Source organism: Erinaceus europaeus, chromosome 6 (genome assembly GCF_950295315.1).
Source record: "Erinaceus europaeus chromosome 6, mEriEur2.1, whole genome shotgun sequence".
Lineage (NCBI taxonomy): Eukaryota > Metazoa > Chordata > Mammalia > Eulipotyphla > Erinaceidae > Erinaceus > Erinaceus europaeus.
Window position 1 is genome coordinate 52,752,562 of NC_080167.1, and position 16,304 is coordinate 52,768,865.

The 16,304-nt window shown below is 45.6% G+C and overlaps 1 protein-coding gene across 3 annotated transcripts in view; it reads left to right on the top strand.

The window, feature by feature from the left end:
* OLAH (oleoyl-ACP hydrolase) overlaps window positions 1–16,304 on the top strand; it is a 38,076-nt gene that overhangs the window by 16,822 nt on the left and 4,950 nt on the right. For all 3 annotated transcript variants that reach the window (XM_060192216.1, XM_060192214.1, XM_060192215.1), the window contains 3 exons: window positions 4,406–4,537; window positions 10,607–10,706; window positions 12,492–12,655. In XM_060192216.1, coding sequence (XP_060048199.1) covers window positions 4,406–4,537; window positions 10,607–10,706; window positions 12,492–12,655 — 396 coding nt within the window. The remainder of the gene's footprint in view (window positions 1–4,405; window positions 4,538–10,606; window positions 10,707–12,491; window positions 12,656–16,304) is intronic.

The following is a 16,304-nucleotide window of genomic DNA, read 5'->3' on the forward strand; positions in this document are numbered from 1 at the left end:
ACAACAATGATGGACAACAAGGGCAATAGAAGGGGGAAAATGGCTCCAGGAACAGTGGATTCATGGTGCAGGCACCGAGCCCCAACAATAACCTGGAGGCAAAAAAAAAAAAAACTTAATCAGAGGGAGTTGAATGATAGCGCAGTGGGTTAAGAACACGTGGCGTGGCACGAAGCTTAAGGACCAGCATAAGGATCCCGACTCCAGCCCCTGGCTCCTCACCTGCAGGGCAGTCGCTTCACAAGAGGTGAAGCAGTCTGTAGGTGTCTTTCTCTCCCCATCTCTGTCTTCCTTCCCCTCCTCTCTCCATTTCTCTCTGTCCTACCTACCAACGACGACATCAAAAATAACAATAATAAAAAAAAGGGCAAGAAAAGGGAAAATAAATAAATAAAACAATCAGAGCACTGCTCAGCTCTGGCTTATGGTGGTGCCATGGCTTGAACCTTGGACTTCAGAGTCTCTAGCATGAAAGTCTTTTGCATAACTGTTGTTAAAATTTCGGAGGCTCTTGCCGGGCGGGTTAGCTTCACGGGCGGGTAACAGAGACGCGGAGACAACAGCTGGGCAGGGAAGCTGTATTTCTTTATTCGGGAACAACGATTCATAAACTAAGACAAACTAATCACCAAACAGAACTTTGCTGTCTCTTTGCAGCGGCGCAAGCACTCTCTCTTACTCTGGAACTCTGCAACTCTCGAACTCTCGCACTCAGGAACCCTCTCCCGGGGTTCCTTTGGGGTGGGGCCAAGCGGGCCGCGAAATTAGCAGGCCTGATCCAATTCTCTTGGGGGGGGGGAGGGCTAGAACAAACCAATGTAAAGCATACGACAATTCTCCCTTTTCTTTTTAACTAAATGACTATAGTATCAAGGGTGTGGGGTGAACAGAAACATATATAACAAAAACCAGCATGTTGCCAAGGGAAGGCCTGAGGGGGCCATATCTGCCTCTGGGGGGCTACTTGCCTGGACGGGCATTTGCATGGGGGCGGGGAACTGCCTAGGGTCCCAAAGGCAGCTGGCTGCAACTTACTTACTATGAAACAAAACTTGTTATTAGCATATCTACTGCACGATCCAACGTTTCTAATAGAGAAGGAATTTGAGACTTTTACATATCAACAACGTCTTTTAACCTTTTGTTACACCCATTCAAGATGGAGACACACCCTAGGTGTGGGCCGGAGAGGAAACCTCAGGCATGAGAATAATTAGCATAGCCATTGTGCAATCTACCATTTCTAATAGAGAAGGTAGTGTTTTACATATCAACAAGTCTATTTAACCTTTTTTTTAGACCAACTTAGTTAAAATATATTGATTGAAAACTAATTTTTACCTCAGACTTTAAATGTAAGTTAATTTTATCTTTATGAGAATTACATTGAAAACCTTTTTTATTTAACTTTGACTAGTAAGAATTTAGCCTTAAAGTTACTGTTTACCAAACTTTAAACATACACATAAACATGGTCATTAATACACCAGGAGAGAAACCTTTGTTACGAAGACATGTCATTTTAAACACGAATTTAAGTCTGTACTGTCTTAGTTGTTGGGGGGGGGTTCACCATCCGGAGGTGGCTTCCCGCACAGCTCCATTCCCGAGCAGCTCCACTTCTAGGAATTGCAGGTTGCGATCTCTGCACAAATCTCTGCGTACTCCAGCTTGTCTGCCTTCAGACCGGACAGGCGGCTGGAGATCTCGTGTGTCCAGTTTCGGCAGGGAGCCCGGGGATCCGGGAGGCCCAGGATGGTTCTAGAATTCATAGAAAGAGGGCAGGCAGGCCAGGCTTGTAGAAAGTGTGGGCATAGGTGCCCAGGGGTGGCGGCCATGATGGGCCGCCGCGGCCCTGCCCCATGGCCCTGCCATGTCTGCTGCCCTGCTCGCAGTGGCCGAGCAGCGTGGAGGGATCACGCGTCCAGTGCCCTGCGCCACGCGGTGGAGAGCCGGCTCCTGTGGGCTGGCCTCGGGCTCTTGCATGTTGGCCTCGGGCTCTTGCGTGTTGGCATAGGGCTCCAGCATGTTGGCATTGGGCTCCTGGGGCTTTTGTGTGCTGGTGTAGGCCTCCTGCGGGCTGCGGGGCTGCGGGGCTGCGGGGCTGCGGGGCTGCGGGGCTGCGGGGCTGCGGGGCTGCGGGCGCAGTGCGTGGGGTTGTCTGGGCGCAGCCAGCTGGCTGGCTGTTCCACCAGGTGGAAACAGCAGCTCCGTGCCTTGCCTCCCTCCCGCTGGCACTTCTCGACTCTTCTGGCTGTTTTGAGTTTGCCCAAGCGAGTGGGAACCACAGAGTGGTCCAGAGATAAATGTTTTAGAAACTAGCTTCACGGGCGGGTAACAGAGATGCGGAGACAACGGCTGGGCAGGGAAGCTGTATTTCTTTATTCAAGAACAATGATTCATAAACTAAGACAAACTAATCACCAAACAAAACTCTGCTGTCTCTTTGCGGTGGCACAAGCACTCTTTCTTTTACTCTGGAACTCAAGAACCCAGTAACTCTGTCTCTCTGGGACTCTCTCTTACTCTGTCACCCTGAAACTCTTGAACTCAGGAACCCTCTCTAACTCGGGAACTCTCGTACTCGGGAACCCCCTGAAACTCTGGCACACTAGAACTCTCCAACTAGCGTGGAGGCATCGGGCTCTTGCGTGCTGGTGTAGGCCTCCTGCGGGCTGCGGGGCTGCGGGGCTGCGGGCGAGGTGCGCGGGGTTGTCTGGGCGCAGCCAGCTGGCTGGCTGTTTAACCAGGTGGAAACAGCAGCTCCGTGCCTCGCCTCCTGCCCGCTGGCTCTTCCCGCTGGCTGTTCTGAGTTCGCCCGAGCGAGTGGAAACCACAGAGTGGTCCAGAGATAAATGTTCCAGAAACAGCAAAACAGTCTTGTGAAGAAAGAGCAGAGGCCTTTGGAGATCTCTTCACAAGCAGAAGAGAAGGCCATAGTGCATAGGTAGCCAAATTGTCTTTACTTATCTGAGAGATGCGCAGGTCAGGTCCACGTGGGCGCCATTTGTTGTTAAAATTTCGGAGGCTCTTGCCGGGCGGGTTAGCTTCACGGGCGGGTAACAGAGACGCGGAGACAACAGCTGGGCAGGGAAGCTGTATTTCTTTATTCAGGAACAACGATTCATAAACTAAGACAAACTAATCACCAAACAGAACTCTGCTGTCTCTTTGCGGCAGCACAAGCACTCTTACTCTGGAACTCTGCAACTCTCGAACTCTCGTACTCAGGAACTCAGGAACTCAGGAACTCTGGCTAACTCAGGAACTCAGTGGCACTCTCGAACTCAGGAACCCTCTCCCGGGGTTCCTTTGGGGCGGGGCCAAGCGGGCCCGCAAAATTAGCAGGCCTGATCCAATTCTCTTGGCGGGGGGAGGGCTAGAACAAACCAATGTAAAGCATACGACACATAACCATTATGTTGTCTCCCTATCCTTATTAATTTTATTAACAAGGGAGAGGAAGCCATAACATTACTTTGGCACCTGTGATGCCAGGGGTCAAACTCTGAGCCTTATGCATCCAAGTTCATGGCTTTTATCCATTGAAGTCTCCTGAGAGAACATGTGGAGATAGAAGAAGAGAGGCAAGACCAAAGCCCTGCACCTTCCCCAGTGCAGTGACAAAGCAAGTACTCCCAGCTAAGTTATCTTGCTGGCCTACAAATATATATATATCTCCAGATTGCCAAACAAACCATAAACATTTTTCTTGGTGGTCTGGGAGGTGGTGAAGTGCATAAAGCATTGGGCTCTCAAGCATGAGGTCCTGAGTTCAGTCCCTGGAAGCACATGTACCAGAGTGATGTCTGGTTCTTTCTCCTCCTCCTATCTTTCTCAGGAATAAATAAATAAATAAATAAATAAATGAATTAAAGAAAAACATTTTTCTTGGTCTTCTCACTGGAAAAACCAACTATGTTGTGGAGTTCTCTTCATATATCAAAGGAAACACATTCTGTGTGCGTGATATCTATATATCTTTATTATATCCATGTATCTATATTTTAACAAAATATACTTATTCTGAGAGAGCAAGGATGAGATAGGAGGAAAGGAGAGGACTTGGGGGTGGGGAGTGGGTCAGGGGAGCAGAATACTGCTCAGTTCTGGAGCAAGGTGATGCTGGGAATTGAACCTGTGGTCTCTGGGAACACAGGCATGAAAATTGTTGCTTTAGTGGGTTGAGCTCTCCCCCTAGCCTGAATATATCTTTATCTTATATATCCTTATAATATTCATTATAAGAATACACAACATGATTTCTTGCTTTTTATACTACACAGAATGCAGTATAATAACTATAATCTTTATAAATTTATAAATCTATTAAAAACACAGCTGATTTCAGTTTGTATATACCAACTTCTATCTGCAATGTTAAATCATTTGAATTATTTCCCAGGAACGAAAAAGTTCTGAACTGCTTGTACCAAAATCCTGGTGCAGTTTTCTGTCTGATTTTGCTTCCCCTGGGTGGGAAGCGGATCCATTCACTTTGCCAAATGGGGCCAGAAGATTCACAGTTCACTGGAAGGTAAGACAATTTCCTTCATTTGCTAAGCAATTCATAAGCTGAGATAGCGTGTACAGCTAAGTATTGGAAGCATGGTCCACACTGAGAGGTGATTAATAGTAGACATTTAAGGCTGCTTTCATTAGGGTATCTCTTACATGTCTCACTTAAGAAATTCTGTTGCTTTTATTTTGCCAGTAGTATTGGACGTTTTAGGGAATGGTATTCTAGCCCTGCAGTTACTGATACGGCTGAACTGGACCTATCTTGCAACTGTACTGAATTTGTCACATCTGCAATGTATTTCCACATTCCCTATTTCTGACCTTTCCTTCTGAATGGAGTATTTATATATATATATATATATATATATATATATATATATATATGCATATATATTCTACTTTCTCTATTGCCTTGTTAGCCTTATAAGACTGACTGCCTATGAGTTTTTTTTACTGTTTTAGTGATTGCTCTATGATTTACAATATGTATCTTTAAAAGATTTTTTTTATTATCTTTATTTATTGGATAGATACAGTCAGAAATCAAGAGGGAAGGGAGGGATAGAGAGGGTGAGAGACAGAGAGGCACCTGCAGCCCTGCTTCACCACTTGTGAAGCTTTCCCCCTGCAGGTGGGGACCGGGGGTTCAAACCTGGGTCCTTGCGCACTGTAACATGTGCACTCAATCAGGTGTGCCACCACCCGTCCCCAATATGCATTTTTTAAAGTTGTTTTATTTTACTTATTTACTAGATAGAGACAGATAGAAGTTGAAAGTAGAGGGGGAGAGACAGACACCTGCAGCCCTGCTTCACCACTCATACCATAATGTGTGTGCTTGGCCAGGTGCACCACCACCTGGCCCCCAATATACATCTTTAATTTATCACATTCTATCTTCAAATATTATCCTTGGCTAGATTTATTCCTAAGTATCAATAATTTATGTTTGATGTAAATGGAATTTTTTGCTTAATTTCTTCTGAAGTTATACATTTCCCCTTCTCTCTTTTGTGACAGAGGCATGATGTCACACATACACAATTTCACACCTCAGGGTTATCTGTTCATTCAGCCAGACACACACACACACACACACACACACACACACACACACACACACACACCACAGAAGCAGAGTCATCTGGTGCTATGGCAGCTCCCATATGGTTCCAGAGGTTAAACCTGGGCAGCACCACCAAAGGTTGAGTGGTACTTAGTTCCTGCTCTCTCTCTCTCTCCCTTCTCTCATTCTCTCTTAATGAGTAAGAAAATCGGGGGCTGGGGGGGAATCCAGGGGAAAAAGACAGTGTGCTGAATAAAGAGAAGCCTTGGATTTTGCCTTTATGGAGCCTGGTCAATCAGCTCCCTCTTGGAAGGCCAGTCTCTGGACTACAGCAGTGGTTCCTGCTTACAAAGCAGGTTCCATTTTCCCTAAGACTACTGAGCAACTCTGCCTATTGTTGGGAGCTGGAGAAAATTCTCCCTTTGTCGCCTCTTTAGAGTAAAAGAACAGACAACACATAACATTTCCAAGCAAAGCAGGCATGTGACAAAAAGAAAAAGTCCCCCAAATTAAAAAAAAAAGTCTCAAATACAAGGAAAAATAGCCTTGTGAAGCCTTTCCTCTGCCGGTGGGGATGAAGGACTTGAACCTGGGTCCCTATGCACTGTCATGTGTGTGCTTAACCAGGTGCACCACCACCTGGCCACTCTTCTAATTCTCTAGTATTATATTATTTGAGACTTCTATCTTCTGCCCTTTCCTTATTAATTTTCATCATAATGCTTTCAAGAGATGTTTCTTCTTACACAAATGTACCTTTTTCTCCCCTGGAGTCCTATTCTTCTCTGCAGCCTCATGCTTGCTGAGCCTCTCCCTCCTTCTCTCCCTTCCTTCCTTTGCATGAAAGACATGCAAGTCCAGGTTTTAAACTCAGGGCTTCATAGTTAAGAGTCCTACACTTAGGACTGGGAGACGGCACATTCAGTTGAGCAAGGACCCAGGTTTAAGCCACCTGCACCAGGAGAAACTTCATGAGTGGGAACACAGTAATGTAGGTATTTCTCTTTCTCTACCCCTATCTCTCCTTTCCCTCTCAATTTCCCTCTGTCCTATCAAAAGAAAAGGAGAAGAGAGAAAAGGAGAGGGGGGGGGGGAAGGTCATCAGGAGCAGTGGATTCATCATGCAGGCACTGAGTCCCAATAATCACCCTAGTGGCAATTTTTTTAAAAAGCACCATCTCCTGGTCCACCACCAAGCCTTTCTTTCTTTCTCCCTTGCTCCCCAGTACTCTGATATTAGGTCTCCAAAGAGATGCACTCACTGAAGGAAGAGAGTCTGCCACTTGAGTGTACATACAAGAAATCATTGGCAGTAGTGATTTTTGCATGCAAAGTTTTTAGCCAACAGCTGATGGTTCAGTATACACCATTAAAGGCTGTTCTAGACCAGCAGCACAACTCATCTGGATAGTGTGCCTGTTTTGCCATGCAGGTACCCAGGCTGGGGGCTGGCCCTGCCATATGGGAGGAGGTTTCAGTGCTGGGTGTCTCTTCCTCTCTCTGTATTTCTGTCTCTCTCTATTCAGAAAAGTCAGCCCAGGACAGTGAAGCCTTGGTGAGAACCAAAAACAAGCCAAAAACAAAAACAAAAAGGCTATTTCCTCTAAATGATCATTTAAGTGCTTTGGTATATAAAATGTGCAAAAATAACACCACAAATTTAAATAGGTCCACTGCTCCCCCTCAAGAATAAAACATTCAAATCTACATCTTCTTGTATCCCCAGTTGATTTTACTGTCTCTCATTTCAGCCTTCTCAAATACTGAACTCAGCCAAGAGCTGTGAACATTTAACATTCTTCTGACTTCACAGAAATGCATCATTACAAATATGTCATACTATGAAGATTTTCCTGAGTGTTCTTGCTCTCAGTAATATATACATATACATACACACACATACATATATATTTGCAGTGCAGAGACATTGAACATGGGCAACTTCATTGCTTCTAGGTCAGCTGATTCTTTTTGCTTTTGCCAGGGCTTCACTATTCAGGGCTGGCTGTAGCGGGTGGTGGTAGGGGAGGGAGAGAGAGAGAAAGCATAGTGCTAGAGCTTGGTGCTACAGTGCTCTCAGTGTGGAGCCAGGGTTTTCAATGTGGGTTGCATATAAGCCAATGGAACAAAATAGCTGACTAGTATTTGACAAGGAAGTTAAGAATTCCCAATGGAGAAAAGGCAATCTCTTCAATACATTGTGTTGGGAATTTTGATTTCCACATGTATTCTATACACTCACAACAAATTAACTTGAAAGGAACTATAGAAGTATGTATTATACCTAAAAATCACAAAATTTCTAGAAGAAAACAGGGACATATACAGAGGAGGAGGGAGAGACAGAGAGAAAGACACAAGAGCATTGTCAGTACTGACTTGTGGTAGTACTAGGGATTGAACCTGGGACCTCAGAGCATCAAGCATGACAGACTTCTAAATTAATCAATATTCTGTCTTCTCCAACCTGCTAGAACTTTTTAAAAAATTATTATTATTATTTTTTGCCTCCAGGGTTATTGCTGGGGCTTGGGCCTGCACCATGAATCCACTGTTCCTGGAGGCCATTTTTCCCCATTTTGTTGTCATTCTTGTTATTGTTCCCATTGATGTTGTTGTTGTTGGACATGATAGACAGAAATCAAGAGAGGAGGGGAGACAGAGAGGGGAGAGAAAGACAGACACCTGCAGACCTGCTTCACCACCTGTGAAGCAACCCCCTGCAGGTGGGGAGCCGGGGGCTTGAACAGGGATCTCTAAGCTCCTGTGAGTACAGGCTAGATCACCACATGGCACACGCCCTCCCCACCCCTCACCCCCTGCCCCTTGCATTCACTGGTGCTCTCAGTTCTCTCCATCAGGCTTGCAGGCAGAGAAAATCGGCTTGAAGAACCTTTCCCACGTGACATCCACCAGATAGTTGATGAAATAGTTAGTGCTTTGCTGCCAGTCCTCCAGGATAAACCATATGCATTTTTTGGCCACAGGTAACTTACTGTTTTAAAAGACAATTGGGGGCATTTCTTCACTCACAAACCCTTGGAGAATGTTGTTCTTTAGGCTTGAGGAGATGGGTGCTTTGGGATTTTCTGGTTTTGTTTTCCAACAGCAACAGCACTTTATTGAGGAAATGCTGCTTTACAGGACTGTTGTCACAGGAGTACATTTCCACACCTCCCCAACACAGATGTCAGTACTCTTCTTTCTCCACCCAGCCCACTGGCCTTTGAGTCTGCATGATTCCACTACTCTTGGCATACTTTATTTTTTCCCTTTTTATTTGTGATGAATAGTAGGTTTTAAGATGGTAAGATTATGTACGGGGGCCAGGCAGTGGCGCACCTAGTTAAGCACGCACATTACAGTGTGCAAGGATCCGGGTTCAAGCCCTTAGTCCTCACCTGCAGGGGGAAAGCTTCACAAGTGGTGAAGCAGGTCTGCAGGTGTCTCTCTGTCTCTTTCCTGCACTATTTCACCCTCCCCTCACAATTTCTCTCTGTCTCTATTCAAAATAAATAAAGATCTAAAAAAAATTTTTAAGTAAAACTTTTTTTAAAAAAGATTACAGTGATGGCAGACTTTTCCCCTTTTAATTTCAAATAGAGACAGAGGGAGAGGAGAGGAGAGGAGAGGAGAGGAGAGGAGGGGAGGGGAGGGGAGGGGAGGGGAGGGGAGAGGGGAGGGGAGGGGAGGGGAGGGTAAGGGAAGGGAAGGGAAGGGAAGGGAAGGGAAGGGAAGGGAAGGGAAGGGAAGGGAAGGGAAGGGAAGGGAAGGGAAGGGAAGGGAAGGGAGGAAGGAAGGGGGTGGAAGGGGAGGGAGGGAGAGAGAGAAAGGCAAACACAGAGTAGTGCTTAGTTCCTGCCTAAAGTGGTGCTGGGGAGTGAGCCTGCTACCTCTGAGGCCTCAGACATGAAAGCCTAGCATAGTCCTTCTATCCATCTCCTTGACCTGCCTCCTACACTCATTATTTTATTGTTGTTGTTGTTGCTGGGGCTTGGTGCCATCACTATGAATCCATGGCTCCTGGTGCCATTTTTTTTCTTTCTTTTTTATAATTTGTCAAATATATTTATTTATTGGATAGAGACAGCCAGAAATTGAGAGGGTAGGGGGAGATAGCCTGTAGCACTGTTTCACCATTTGCAAAGCTTTCCCCCTGCAGGTGGGGGGTGTGGGACTAGAACCCAAGTCCTTATGCATTGTAACGTGTGCTCAACCAGATGGACCACCACCCGGCCCTCCCTTTTTCCTCCTTTCTATTTTATTTGATAGGACAGAGAAATTGAGAGGAGAGGGGAGGGAGAGTGGGAGAGAGAAAACGAACCTGCAGACTTGCTTCACTGCTTGTGAAGCCCTGCTGGTGGGGAGCAGGACTTGAATCTGGGCTCTTGCCATGGTAATGGCTGCCTAAACTTTGAAAAGACATTGAAACCTCAAAAGGGCTGTTGAATATACATAGTAAATCTGTCCATATTTACCATCCTAGAAAGAAAAACGATTGGAGCCCTGGCTTCCCACCTGCAGGGAGTGTCACACCGCAAGTGGTTGTTGGTCATTACACCAGGTCCCCTGCGTTGCTTGTGGTGAAGCAAGTCTGCAGGTGTCTATCTTTCTCTTCTCCTCTCTCAATTTCTCTCTGTCCTATCCAACAACGAGAGATATAACAATAACAATAACGACTACAACAAGGGCAACAAAATGGGAAAAATGTCCTCCAGGAAAAAAAAAAAAAGAACATGTTGACTGGAACTATACATTGTAATCTTACAACGTTGTAGCCCACTATTAATCATTAAAAAAGACATTGTAAAAGTTAGTATGAAGTTTGATTGAATCAGCTAGAATGCCTTAAAACACTTTTGACGGTGCCATAAACCACTGAAGAGATATTTTTACAAGTAAGAGTGATTATTAAACTTAAACACTTCTATCTCAAGATCACTGCTGTACTTGCTATCAAACTTATTACCATGGACTTTTACTGGGTTACAACGAGCTATTTCTTGTTCCCAAATTTAGTATGGGAGCATATGTTGCTTTTCTGACTGCACTCCGCCTGAAAGAAAAACATCAGGAAGAACCTATGCATCTCTTTGTGTCAAGTATAACACCTCCTCATGTGAGTCATTTTGCCTTCATTGGGGAGCGTGGAGGAGAGGAAGGAAAGGAATTGGAGCTGAGGGGATCTTAGGTCCTTTTTTTTCTAGCTGGGGGATTTGGCTCCTGCAGGGGAACAATGGCAGGTATTCCTATTGGATGAGCTGAAAAAAGTCCTTAGTCTCATTTCAGTACCATCACCTCTCCTGTTCCCTGCAATGCACTTGAACGAGCCCCTGGTCAGTGCCTGCACCATCCCAGCCAGAGTCGTTGAGCTAATGAGAATCAGAAGCATTGGTCTTCAAAGGAAGCCAGCTGGGAAGCTAAGCCTACTTTCAGCACAGTTATTGGCTTAGAGCCAGGCAAGACCTTCAAAATCTCCAGTGGGGACAGAGATGTCAACATGTCTGAACCACTGGAAGGTTGGGGGTGAGGGTGCAGTTGCTGCTCCCGGTCCTGTCCACTTCTCCCTTTCCCTTCCAAAAGGAGCTTAACTGCAATTCAAAGTGCAGAGTGCCAGCAATGTGGCATTCAACACTGGGATGACTGGTAAACATTATTTTGAATATGAACCCACTGCTTCTGGTAGCCTTTTTTTTTTTTTTCTTTTCATTTGATAGGACAAAGAGAAACTAAGAGGGGAGGGAGAGATGGAGAGATAGAGATAGAGAGACCTGTAGACCTGCTTCACTGTTCATGAAATGTCCCTGCTGCAGGTGGGGAGCAGGGGCTCGAACCCAGGTCCATGTCCAGATCTTTGTGCAGAGTACTGTGTGCGTAACCAGGTACACCAATGCCTGGCCCTTCCTCTTTGCTTTCTGGGTTTTTTTGTTTTGTTTTGTTTTGCCCTCAGGGTTATCTCTGGGACTTGGTGCCTATACTGCCAATCCACTGCTCCTGGAAGCCTTTCCCCCCCCCTCAATTTTATGGGCTAGGACAGAGAAATTGAGAGAAGACAGGGAGATAGAGAGGGAGAGAGAAATATAAATACCTGTAGACCTGCTTCACTGCTTGTGAAGCAATGACCCCCCTGCAGGTGGGTTCAAACCAGGATCCTTGCACAGGTCCTTGTGCTTAGTACTATGTGCATTTAACCTGATGCACCACTTATGGCCCCACCCCCTTTGCTATTTAAAAATATGCTCTTAGTGGATTTGTAGTGCTGGCACTGAGCCCCAGTGATAGCCCTGGTGGCAAATTTTTTAGTATTTTATTTATTTATACTATATATATATATATATTCTTTAAAAAAATAGAGCCAGCAAAATAGCTCACTTCTGGTTTTAACATGTGTACAACCCAAGTTGGGGCCCAGTCTCCACTGCACTGGGGAAGCTTCTGTGCTGTAGTGCTCTTCCCTCTGTGTTCTCCTTTCCATCTGAAAGAAAGTTGGTCGGAAGTGGTGAAGAAGAATAAGGAGAGGGAGAAGGAGAAAAAGGAACAGGAGAGCTTCTTTACGTGGTGCTGTAGTCTTGTGTATGAAATGATGCTTCTGCTAACTAGTAACCCTGAGCCAACTTTTCCCTTATTTTAGAGAGAACAAGGGATAGATAGATGATAGATAGACAGATAAATTGATTGATACTAGAGCACCACTCCACCATCCACGGGGCTTCCCTGGTGCTGCCCATAGTGCTCCTGTATGTTGCCAGGGTTCAAACCCAGGACCTCATGGACATCAAAGCATATGCTCCACTGGGTGAGTTAGTTTCTGGCTCCAGAAGATCACTTTTGAGCCTTGACTATGACTTCCCATAGGGAGTGTCCATTTCTGTGTAAGTGCATTCTGTGTTGTTCATGTTTCCAGTCCAAGACCCGGATTTTCATTAATGAAGGCTTGTCAGAAGAAGAAATCATTTACCACCTTACCCAACTTGGAGGCACTCCCAAGGATATTATTGGTGATAAGGACTTTCTCAAACACAGTTTCCCTAAACTGAAAGCAGATATATACATTATCAATAAATTCATGTAAATCATGTGTTTATTTTTTTGTTTTTTTTAAATATTTATTTTATTTATTTATTCCCTTTTGTTGCCCTTGTTGTTTTTTATTGTTGTAGTTATTATTATTGTTGTTGTCGTTGTTGGATAGGACAGAGAGAAATGGAGAGAGGAGGGGAAGACAGAGAGGAGGAGAGAAAGATAGACACCTGCAGACCTGCTTCACCGCCTGTGAAGCGACTCCCCTGCAGGTGGGGAGCCGGGGTTCGAACCGCCACCTGCGCTTAACCCACTGCGCTACAGCCCGACTCCCGTGTTTATTTTTTTAAATGATTCTCTAGAGAAAAATATCCATTGGCAGTTCTCTGAGGATATAGGAAATTATTCAGGAAAGACAAAACACTCTAAGAGTTTGAGTATATATCTTTGAGGGCCACCTGAGATATTATTAACTTAAAGAGGAGCTTGGGGTGGTGGGCAGTGGCACAGCTGGTTAAGTGCACATGGTGCCAAATACAAGGACCAGTGTAAGGATGGGTTGGAGCCCCCAGCTCCCCACTTGCAGGGGAGTCGCTTCACAAGCAGGTGTCTGTCTTTCTCTCATCCTGTCTATCTTCCCCTCCTCTCTCCATTTCTCTCTGTCCTATCCAATAACAACAACAAGGGCAACAAAAACGGGTAAAATGACCTTCAGGAGCAGTGGATTGTGTGTGTGTGTGTGTGTGTGTGTGTGTGTGTGTGTGTACTTACATGCCTATAGTTCAAACTGCATGCTTTTTAAAATGTATTTATTTGTTGGGTAGAGACTGAGAGAAATTGCGAGGGAAGGGGAATATGTATGTGGGTGGGGGTGGGGGAGAGAGAGACCTGTGGCACTGCTTCACCATTTGTGAGGCTTCATTCCTGTAGGTGGGGACTAGGGACTTGAAGCAGGGTCCTTGCGCACTGTAACATGTGCACTCAACTAGGTGCACCACCACCTGGCCCCTGCATATTTGTTGTTGTTTTAATTTAATATGGTGGAAAATTCTGCCATTGACTTTTCTTTTCTTTCTTTCTTTCTTTCTTTCTTTCTTTCTTTCTTTCTTATTTTTTGCAGAGCCAGGGCCTCATGAATGTATAATTTCACTGTTCCTGGTAGACTTTTTTATTTTTTTATTCAAGCAGGCACAGAAACAGTAAGAGATACTCCACAGCACCAGAGTTTCCCCTGGTGCTTTGGAACTTGCATGTGGTGCCTGGACTCAAACTTGGGCTGTCTGCATGGCAAGGCTTGTGCTCTATAGCATCAGAGCCACAAGCACAAGCTGGGTTCCATGAGCACCTGTCACTCAGATGGCAGCCCTCCCTCTTCTGCCCACCTCTGCACTCTCCCAACACCCTCATCAGCTTCCCAGTTGCCCCACACTCAGGAAAACCTCTCCATTTCCATCCTAACCATTTTCACCCTGAGAGTATTTTTTTTTCCTCTCTTCTGGGTCTTTGCGAATGCACAATCCCATTGTTCCCAGTGGAAATTCAATTTTTTTTTCTCCTTTCCATTATAAATTTCAGATAAAGGGCCAGAAAAATAGTTTGAGTCATGTGTTACTTTGCCACATGAGTGTCCCAGACTCAGTAGTGTCCCCCTATTGCTGATGGAAGTTTAGGTGCTACCGCCTCTTTTTACTCTTCATCTGTGTCTCTCTTTCTACCTGAAGAAGTAGTCCAGGAGTGGTGAAGGCCCAGCAGTGACAACATAAATAAATAATAAATTAATTTATGTATTTATAGGAAAAGAGAGAGAGAGAGAGAGAGAGAGAGAGAGAGAGCACTCATGGAGCTTTCTCTGGTGCTGTGTATGATGCTCCCATGTGGTGTCAGGGGCTTGAATCTGGTTCCTCATGCATGGTTAAATGTGGACTCTTCCAGGTAAACTGTAACATCGCCTGACTCCCAAGTGGTATTCTCACAGGTGTAAGCTGTCTGGGAATAGCTCAAGTCCGAATAAAGAAAAACTGGTCTGACACACATAGCACCCACCACCACCACCCCCCCCAAAAGAATCAGAAAAGCAATCCAAATCACTGAGGACACGCAACAACAAAACATCAGCAAGCGCTGGCTTTTACCATTAATGCCTCTCAAAGTGGCTCAACACACTGCTTGTGGACTCCACAAGCTGGAGCCACATCCCCTGCTCTTCACAAGCTGTGAAATTCGGACCAAGTTTCTCTAAGACTTTGCTCCTCACCTGTCAGATGTAGGAATAAAGAGAGCTCCTCCTCTGGGAATTGACCGCCTCCCAGAGGATCAAGCAAGGTCCCCCTTGGCACAGAAACCGTAATCTTTTTTTTTTTTTTTTGTAAGCAAAGTACAAGAGACAGTTCATCCCCCCAAACTCTAGCTGAGCATTTGTTAGAGTCACATTTGTTAAGCTGAGCTCCAGAAGTTGGCAGGCAAGCCGCCTTCTTTCAACCACAGACCGCAAGAGTAGTCGAGTAGGAAAAGTTGCTGACTCACGGTTGGGTTGAGGGTCGGAGGGCCAAGACTCCACGGGGCCACACTGGCGAGGCAGCACAGCAGGACCTGGACACACGCCTCTAGCAGGGTCTGCAGAGGCAGTGATTTGGTAATACTGGGTTAAGTCCAGCTTGGTTTGTTGTAACCAAAACAAATGGAACTTTTGTCGAGGTGCTCAGCTGGGAGGAGCGAGAGACCACAGACCTGCAGGGGATGTGAGGTGTCCACCGGGAACTCCCCTTCCCCGCAGAGCCCGCAGTATGTGCTCCCTGGAGGAGCTGGTTGCAGTCTGTGTCGTAGAGGAGAGACTGATGGATTCGAGCTGGCAACATAATTTAACTTAACTCTCAACAGTTCTTAAAGAAGCCTCCCCAAACTCTAATAGGGAAGTCACTCGCTCAGGACCAAACCCTCTTGGAGGATATATATCCTTCTTAAACATTCTCATCCTCTCCCTGGCAAACCACATTGCTCTAGTTCTCCAGAGCTATGGTTTTCTTTCCTCCAAATTAAAATATATATATATGTATTTCCCAAAACCTCCTCTCTGGCTGCTTCTCTTCCCTTCGGCTCCGGACCTCTCCTCACTGCTCTGGGTTCAGCCCTCTGTGGCTCTCAGCTTTTTCCAATAGAAACGCAATCAGGTCCAACAAGACCAGCTACCAACACGATGGTAAATCTGTAACAGCTGGGGACTTTGATTCTCCCCTTCCTTCCAGCCTGGGCTTTGACTCCCCTATTCCCTCCTCTGCTCCTACAACCCTGCTTACACCCACGCCAGGTTGCCCCACATAGGTGACCGTTTTCAAATCTTCTCTCTTTGAATCCTTGCTTTTCTTTGCATTTCAAGTGGGATCACTTCTCTTGAAGATCATTAGTTAAGGTCACTGATTCACTGCTCTGCTATGGTGAATCTACAGATGAACCTGGTCGAGAAATTCCTCACCTTAGTTGCAGTTTGTTTCTACAACTTCCACTTTCTCCCCGCCCCAAACCATCCCCTCACCTCATTAGTAACTTCTCCATTCATTCCTGCCTGCAGCGATACCCTTCACAGATAGCTCAGCCAACCAGAATTGCTTTAAGCCAGGTCTGATAGTTCCAACATCTGAGTCTTTGATTGCCTTGTGGGTTATTTTTCGCTTTCTTATGTACTTGATAATTTTGGGTTTTG